This window comes from Atta colombica, unplaced genomic scaffold (genome assembly GCF_001594045.1).
Source record: "Atta colombica isolate Treedump-2 unplaced genomic scaffold, Acol1.0 scaffold126, whole genome shotgun sequence".
In the NCBI taxonomy this organism is placed as follows: Eukaryota; Metazoa; Arthropoda; class Insecta; order Hymenoptera; family Formicidae; genus Atta; species Atta colombica.
This window is the reverse complement of record NW_017259213.1, coordinates 2,664,322-2,674,327: the sequence shown is the minus strand read 5'-3', so window position 1 is coordinate 2,674,327 and position 10,006 is coordinate 2,664,322. Positions and strand designations below refer to the sequence as shown.

Sequence of the window (10,006 nt, the reverse complement as noted above, 5' to 3'; positions counted from 1 at the left end):
ATATATAATGTATATATCTATAATATATACGTTCATACGTATATATGTATATAAAATGTATATAATAGAATAATAGAATAATGTAAAGGAAGTTTAATTTCAGAAATGTTATGTACAATGAGAACATAATAATCGTGAATATTATCATAAATTTCATTATTCACATTCTCTATATACAGAATAAGGTTTTTAATTATTATTGTCGTTTCTTTCCCATGTATAATTATGTCCGTATATCTTTCGAGACACACATCAAAAATACTTCTAATGCTATTCTTTCCAAAGAATGAAGAGATCTCAAGATGAGGGAACCTTTCGATCGCAAAATCGGTTCCTAGGCCTTGCTTCGCTGATCGTAAGGCCCAGCGTATCACAGTAAACAGGGATTCAGAAATCAGAGGAAGTATACTACTGATGAACAGGTATATAAGCGTCTTAAGCTTGTTTGGGATTCACCAAATAAAACCCAAATCTATAATCAGTTGCATGATGCGATTTATATACATTTATGTATAGATCACAATAACAATTCTCTTGTGTAAAATGTAGAATCCATAAGTATAATAATATAACAACATCAACGACTTATTATTAAAAATCTCATATTATATAAAATCTCATATATCACAAATTTTATTTTAGACAATTTTATGAAAACTCCTGGAAAAGAATGATATTGCTGAAGTAATTTAAAAATTTAGCTGGATATAAATCTGAAAATAATTTTGTTGAACTATCAAATTCTTAATATTCAGTCACTGAAAAAAGATGATGTTATATATTAATAACATAATTTTAATTGAAAATAATCTTGTCTCTCTCTATTTCAATAATAGTATTAACAAAACAAATAAGTTTTGTCAAAAAAAAAGAACATGTATTTATTTCGTTAATAATGTTATTAATTAACAAAATTATTTTTAATTTAAATAATGATGTTAATACAGCATAATTTTTTTAATGTGCGAATCTCAAATGATGAGAGCAAAATGTTGTAAAAATTTTGACATTTTAACAACCAATTTTAATGTCTTTTAATGTCTCTCTTAATTATTTTGAATAGTGCAACAAAATTATTTTCAAATCTATATCCAGCTAAATTTTTAGAAACTTCAGCAAAACTGTCCTTTTCATGTCGCTGATAGATTTCACGGATATCGATTCTATATATATCTCTAGTGATTTCAGAAATTTAAAGCGGATGTGAAGTTTAACAGCGTTCATGCAAGAATTTTAAATCTTAATTTATATTTAAAGTAATATTTAAAGTTTTACAAATTACAAAATCCAATTCTATTATGAGCTCTTATTTTCCTCCGCGATTTTTCGATCGATATCTGTTCTTCAGTTTGAACGATATTTAATGAGAATCATCGACATCAGACTAACATCACAGAACCAGACGTTCTGATCTTCGTCTCTGATACATCGAAACTGGTACATTTTACATCAACTCTAATATATTCTCGATAACGATGCGTATGTATACTACGGAAACGCTCGTGTCAATAACCCAGAGATAGCATCTTGATGTCGTTACATATTGGTCTTACCGATAACGTTATGCATGGTCGCGCGCCTGGTTTACGCGTTGCGGGTATGCATCTAATTAATTTCATATCTGGAATCTGTTTACGGTAATGTCAATTAGTATTATATTATAGGCCACTTAAATTAAAACCGTCAACTATTTGGACAATATTTCTCTGTCCGCGTATTAAAGCTTTTGATTCATTAATCTCATATATGTATATACAAAAACTTCCTGCAAATTTTATTAGACGTTTTATTATTCGAGCATATTTTTATTTTTACTTCTATTTTGAGAAAAATTCAACTAAAAAATCTTTCTACAATTTAAGGATATATTAAGAATTAAAAAATTTTAACAAATTAATAAAAGCGAGCTGAGAAATTAATTTAACAACTATTATTATTTTTCAATATCTCATTGTGATCAAATTGAGTTGTATTCAATTTTGAGTTTTAATTGCTAAAATATTTATCGTTGTAAACTGAGAGAAAAGTTGCTGTTTTAAAAAAATATTAGTTGATTCAATGCAGCAGTACGAACTATCAAGCAAATATTTATTATTTCAAATAAGTAACATGTTCTAAACATGTTATTTGTTTGACACAAGATTTTGTTAACCTAAATGTATAAATATACTAAATAATTATTACGAATTAAATGCTTTTAGTCAAATTAACAATTTTTTTTTTCAATACACAACGATATATTTTTTTACATGGAAAGAATGTATGATTTTATTAAAATATTTAAAATTCATTCATAAATATAGATCTGACAGTAATTTTGTTACCATCAAAATAATTGTTTAGAAGGATCTACACTAATTGTCAGAATGTCAAAACTTTTTACAGTATTGCTCATTATATTTAAATGTTCTATATCTATATTATTTTGATGGTTCAACAGAATTATTTTTAGATCTTTATCTCAGTCAAATTTTTAAATACTTCAATGAAACCATTCTTTCCGTATATTTAAAAAAAAAAATCTACAATTATAATCATCTTATAAAAATGAATATTTTTAATTACGTCTTGACTTAAAATTATTAATAGATAATTATAAATAATAAAATATTGTAAAACATTTAGCTAATAACAATTGATTGATATCAAAATAATTAATCAGTAGAATATGGATGCTTTCCATTTAATGATAGAAAAGTCAACACAAATATTATTCTATCTTTCTTGCCATTCAGAGAGTAATAAAGATAGAATGACTCTTGTATGATAGTGTCAGAACGACTTGTGTCAAATAGAAAGTATCCTGTAGTAGCCAAATTACTAACAGAACCTAATATCAGAAAAGTTACAGCGATAACGGACAAATACCTTCACGCCATTCATCGCCAAATATCTTTGTCTGCTCCACTAGCGCAATTTCGAGAGATAGCCTCTCGTTGTTTCCGAACTTACAGAACTTACATGAGATTGCACGGGAGCTAGAAAACTACCACAATTCCCTGAAAATGTGTCTTCTTTTCTTCTGCAGCACGTACATTTTGCGAGAGATATGACACATTCTTTTTTACGATAATATTGTTGTAATTAACTATTATATTTGTGCTCAATGTACATAGTCAGTCATAATAGTAGTTTTAAATATTCTATTTCATAATGTATTGAAACGATATACTATGAAAAAGTTATTTTTGTTTTATAACGTCTTTTATAAAAATAATTAATCATAATATCTTTTAAATAATTTCTAAATTTCAAAATTATATCTAAATACATAAGCATATATTTAAAATAATTTCTATAACTGTAAACGATTTCTGCAACTCAATAAAATTTTTTTATTATTAAATAAAATTTTAACAATACTAAAAAATCAATTTATACATAAAATCAATAATGTCTTCGAAAGTTCTTACGTAAAAGCATACATATTTTTCTAACACACAAGAGATAATACAGTTTTATTACATCAAAAGCTGTTACTTTCAACAAGAGAAACATTCTGTTGACCAAAGAATAAACTAGTCTATTTAGAACAAAGGTTTCCCAATATGAAAACAATGCCACGGTTATCTTTTCTAGCATTCTCGTTGCAACATCGCCTTGCATTTAAAATAAGTTAAAATACTCCTGTGTGTAAATAAAGAAAGGTATAAGATTTGTTGCAATCTCGCTCTGTTCGACAAAAACATTTCTACTCTCCCATTTTCAAAACTTGTTTTATTAAAACTTTGGATAAAATGTCATATTTGTTAGAGAATTTATGTTTTATTATACTTTCTTAGTTTCTTAACTATTTCCGACTGCAGAAGGAAGATAATATCATTACTACACAAAGATAAGAGTTAAATCAGATTTATTAATCCTTTGCGATTTTAGAAACGCAGAAGCGAAATATATAATTTATGACAATTTTGTACAGATTCTTCTAAATACACACAGTCAATCAACGAATAAAATTTGTGAATATTTTTTGTATATTTATGATAATTTATAAATAATGAAAAATAAATTATTACGTTAGGCAACACTAATAATATTAAAATAGAAATAAAATTTTCTGTATCGAATTTTTTCTTGATATTGTCTTGAAAAATAAATGAATGATTATTTTAATTTTATAAAATTATAATAGAAATTATATTGCCATAAAAAAAATTAATATTAAAAATCACAATAAAAAAACGTGCAATATAAAAAATGTATTGATCATTGATTATTATACTCACATATATCATCGTCCATTCTGTATTAATTTTTCTTCATATAGATACGTACAAAGTTTGCGAAGAGATATATTCTACCACAGTCCTTGATTATATTTTATTATTCCAATGCCGTGCATTTTTCATAGTTCGTATTGCGAGTGTCAATTTTGATACAGCAAATTATTAACAAATTTATTAACGTAAAAACTATAATAAAATAATGATTTGCTATTAGTAATTGACGTTAGTAACTGAACAACATCAGGCGCGAAAAACTTGTAATTAAATAATACATACATAATAAATTTTATACCGCGTAATATAAATTGTACAAAATCTATTAAAATTAAATGTATTACGTAACTAATATAATTTTACTTAAAGTAACTGCTATTTTATAATTTGACTTTTTACTTTCTAATTCTCTGAAATTCTTCTGAATAAATTAATAATTCAAAATATATAGAAAATTTTAAAATATTCTTTTATAATTACAATTAAATGAGTGTTACACGCGCACAGGCACATCATCTCGATATAAATGACTGCCCATTGATTACATCCGTGCATTGTGATTTAAAACGACCAGAGTCATATTAGTAATTACGATGAAACAAGAGATGTAATCGGCTATTTAATTGAGATAAAAAAATGTCTTTATATCGTCCACCATCATTATTGGTTTAGTAATATAACATATGAATAATTTCTTTATACGTGATATAAATGTCAATATACAATTATACATATATATTTGTTATTTTCGCATCTCTATTAATGAAGGATAAAAATTTCACGAATAAAATAATCATCTTACAATAAAAAAGAAGAATATAGAACTAAAAAAAAATTATAATGTAATGAAATACAGAACAATAAGATAATTATGCAAAAATCACTGACTTTGCAGCATAAAGGGATTACAAATTCCTCTTCTTTGCTAATAGTAGAAGGTAAAATCACTCGGTGTATCCTAGCAATGTAAATTTTTCCTACTGTAAAGATAATATTTTTTGCAAATACTATTTGAAAAAACTTCACATTCTAATTGTTAATTTTATTCGCTTCTGTCAAGAACACTTGTCGTTCCCGAGTAGCGGTCCACAGATGATCTATCGCGGCTATAGAGCAAGGAAACTTCTATAATAAGAGCGTATCGGACTTTCCATAACTCGGAACGACCTCATGGGACGCAGCCCATCGCGACACTGCGCGGTATACCAGATTTCGACCCTGCGGGTGATCTCTGTAAAAGTTAGCGCCGACGCATCAAATACCTTCTTGACATAACTGACTTGTTAAAATGTCAAACTCAAAGCGCATCTGTTGGCAGACGTCATTAATATTTGGCCAAATATCCTATAATATTAATGCATGCTTGCCGATAAATCTTTTTTCGTATTCTCTAAATTCTTTGAAATGGAATTTCACATCAAAGTCTGAAACTGAAAATTATGTCAGAAAGAGTAGCTCAATTTTCAATCTTTAAGAGAGTTCACTCTTCAGAATGAGATTCATTTTAAAAGTTTACAGTTTTTTAATTTTTTATATATTACAATTCGTGCGTATTTAAACTTGTAAGAAATAAAGTTATAGTATATAGATAAGGAATGATAACATAATCTTTTTTTTCACACTCGTCATCACTGATTGCGTCTTAGGACATCCGCCACCGAGTGCAGTCGCGAGATTGATTTGCCAATAGTTGAGCACATGAAACGAAGTTGCCTTGATATCATCATTTACGTTCCACAAAACATTGGAGCATTCTTGTTCCATTTGTTATATTTACACGTTTCGAAGTAAATTTAATAAGACGAACGAATAGGAGCGCGGGCAGTATAATCCATCAACAGAGGAACTAATACGGTCGTAAAAGACAATAGTGATCATCTATAAAAAGACGTTACGTTGAAAGAAGAAAACGCGTGATCGTGCCGATCATCTCTATTTATAATAAACGACATGCACGCAATGTCATGATTTATTTGCATAATGAATAAAATAAAACACTACTAGTTACCATCTAGACATGACATGTATTCTAATTTGTAGCAAATTTTTTACATTTTCTTTTTTATTTTTATTCGCAAGTTTAAATTCCATAACACTGTCGACTTCAAAATAAAGAGATAGATTAAAAAAGTATTATTTAATTTTAAGTATTATTTTTTTGTTTAATAATTTAAATGAAATTAATCATGATTGTTTAGATAGATATTTCAATAGAAATAATTGAATTTATACAAATCCTTCTAAAAATTATATATAACATATACACAACACAATAATATTTTCTCTTTCAATTATATTTGAGTTTCTTCTCGAACAATTTTGTTATTTGTATTCGTTAGCAAGTGTAACCGAAAAATACATAAAATAAAAAATCGAGCTATCATACAATATGCATGTTGTAACATATGTAAAACAAAAATTAAAAGTAAACAAACATATTGAATGTTCCATAAAACCCAGTTTACCAGAATAATAAAATAGAATGTGATTTTACTTATAAATTATACAGTTTACCGAAATAATATGTTACATAATTTGACATTATTATGTATAAAGTATAATATATATTTTGTATATATAATAATGTCAATTCGTGTAACATATCATTTCAATAAATCGTGTAACTAAATAATTTAATATTATTATAGAATATTTTATTCTATAATATTAATATAGAATATTATATTCTACAATAATTCACAAAAGTATAGATATATTAGAAATTATAGAATATATTATTTCGATTATATAACATTTGTTTTTTTGTTACTGCGAATAATAAACAGTTACAAAATAAAATCCGTCTTCAATAAACTGATTGTTTAAAATCTTTCAAACTTTTATTTATATAATTTCCACTTATGATAATTTAATTTAAAAGATGAAAATCCAAATCGAAAATCAGATCATGATTGTCTATGTTTCTATTATATTTTCATGTCGCGACTTTTTCTTATCGGCTCAAAATAATTTAAAATATCTACACTCAGCAGTTTTGCTTCATGAAAGAACTGTATTCGGCACAAACCGTTTATTTACATACGTAATAAATTATGTAAGTTTATATCAATCTCTTGTAGAAGAGATCTTGTCTTCGGTTTTACACGCTGTTTATTGCAGATAAACGATTCGACGAAAACATTGCTAAATTTAGACTAATTTTTAAACTAGAAAATCATATTACTTTAAACATTATTACACAATGCGCAAATCAAAGGCACATATCCAAACATTGTATTTCCGATTCCGCGTAATACATTTATTACATTTCAAGAATTTTATTCCGTGCCTTAGATAACATTTAAATTAAATTAAACAAAAATGAATTACATTTGTCCTGTATAAGTTAAATAACTTGCATGATTTCTATTTACATTAGACTCGCGTAACTAAATAATATAAATTTCCAAGCTGTTAGAATGGTATTCTCTCTCTCTCTCTTTCTCTCTCTCTCTCTCTCTCTCTCTCTCTCTCTCTCTCATGATTTTTGAAAAATTAGAATTCTTTTTAGAAAATTAAAGTCCTCTTCAAAAGAATAATTTCCTTCTAGATAGTTCTTGAATTTTTATGTTATTCAAATTTCTTACCTTTCGTACTTAAGATTTGTTGCTCGACAGTCTCAATATGCTGCGATTCTTCAGGTATCTGAATAATCCAACGAATTTTCCTCCGCTGCATCTGAAACGATCGACCGCGTAGCAGTCGATAATCCAATATTTAAGAATCGCGAAGTGTCGCGTGATTTGCGATTCTAGCCGCTAGACTGAATGAGATTAGTAGCGTAAGGCTGATTTAAGGCCGCCGCGACGCCGACGGTATCGGCGCGATTATTTTTTACGAATGAAGGTTCACCGATAATACGAACGAATGAAGCACTATTTCTATTGGTAGTACAACAATCTGTAGCGAATCTTTAAATTATCACGAAAATATTTACGATTCGAAATTTTTTTCTGGAATCTTAGAAATCACAATCACAAATATCGTTATTGTATTTTAATTCAAAACTAATTTAACTTTCTCGAATTTTCCTCCTGATACGTATTTGAAATTAAAACTAGATTTTAATTGTATAAATAAAACATTTATATTAATATTGTTCTTTGATTGAAACAGAGATTTGTTGATTATTTTAATCCACAAAAATTTGCATTACAAGATTTAAATGCCAACTATTGATACAAAACTTTAAGAATCATTAACTATTATTTACTATAAATATTTCTTTAATGCGTGAAGTTTTTTTTATCTGTACATGTATATTTAGCTGTCGAAAACTATTTTATAATTCGAGATAATTTATAGATAAGTTATCATAATAAAGAAAAATACTTTCTGTAATTAATCAAAGAAATACTTCTCCTAATAATCGCGTTTAAAATCCATTAATCAAGGTCAAAACAACGAGCGTATTAGCCAAGTGTGATTGCGATTTGTTACGCGAACACCTATGGGTGACCTCCACCTATACACACTCGCACAAATTGCGAACAAATTACGCGCTTCCTACTGTATAATCATTAACGGAAACAAAAGCCAGAACATCATCGTGCAGTGAATGACAGCATGAAGTGTTGCCGTTTTCCATGCACCGGTAATCCCAGCATCCCAGTAATTCACATCTCTCGTCGTCGCCCGATTCACTCTCGTGACTGCGAAATCGCACTCGCGACGCGGGGAACGCATCATTTCGCACCTAATCGACAGATTCCTGTAGGAACAATCGTTCACCTTGAAGACGACCGCGCAACATCGGAGAGAAATGCGTTCTTTCGTCTCTCGTTCGGAGAACGTTCTATACCAGACGTCGTGGACTGGACGATAAGCCGGTGGACGTAAATACTGACAGCGATTTGGTCAGCGGAAGTGACACTGACTATCCGGACGGGGCACCCATCGCGTCCGAGCGCGTGCCCACTATATGTCAACTCTTAGCCACGAGGAGGAATTGTCAGTCAGCGCGCACATACTCATGCTCAGTACTCGCCGTAGCTGCCGCCGGTGCAATCTCATTGTAGATGCCTCTCGGCTAATCACCAGAGAACGTCATCACGCCTACGTTCGCGGCCGACAACCTGTCACGCGGCATAAGACCCGATAATAAACATGATAATAAGTATAGGTACATGCGAGTCGGTTCTTCTGCATGCAATCTCTTGAGTGTCTCTTTAGTAGCTTTTCTTTGAGATTTCTCGGAGCAATTTGGAAATGGTCTTTATGCCTGGATGAAAACGTCATCGATGGATCGGTCATTTGTTAATTGTAAAGGATTGAAATGATTAATTGATAATTATAATATAAAGGAGGGATATTCCATGTTCCGTTTAAGTCTCTGAATTGTGATTATAACGTATAATTTAACTCATAAATGAGTGAAGAGAGCGATATTATTCGATCGAGGTGGGTCTTGCCTATAACAATATATTGTGTTTCATTTTTACAATTTTTAATTCAAAACAAATTGCACACTGTTTATATTTGTGTCGGTCTTGAAACACAGTCTTAGACTGGAGCACGTAATCTCACAAATTAAATTGACAGGCAATTTAATATTATTGATGCTAATAAAAATCTTTAAAGCACTAAATAATTTCTTTCTTAACCCATAAACATGAACATTGAATCTCATTATAAATCTTACAAAAATTAACATTCCATTTTCTAAATTTTAAGAATATATTTAAAGAATTAGAGAATAATTATTCTATGAATAATAATAAGATGTAAATAGAAATAAAATTAAAAATAAAAAATGAATTGAGGACGAAAAATTAAAATTAAAATTT

The 10,006-nt window shown here is 28.6% G+C and overlaps 1 protein-coding gene across 9 annotated transcripts in view; it reads right to left on the bottom strand.

The window, feature by feature from the left end:
* Window positions 1-8,002, bottom strand: part of LOC108695203 (dystrophin, isoforms A/C/F/G/H) — a 469,808-nt gene extending 461,806 nt beyond the window's left edge. For 5 of the 9 annotated variants that reach the window (XM_018188074.1, XM_018188069.1, XM_018188068.1 and 2 more), the window contains exon 1: window positions 7,808-7,898. In XM_018188074.1, the coding sequence (XP_018043563.1) occupies window positions 7,808-7,898 (91 nt within the window). Of the gene's footprint in view, window positions 1-5,108; window positions 5,128-7,807 lie in introns of those variants that run through there. The other 4 variants (XM_018205000.1, XM_018188075.1, XM_018188076.1 and 1 more) reach the window with 4 other exon arrangements.
* Window positions 8,003-10,006: the final 2,004 nt, after the last annotated feature.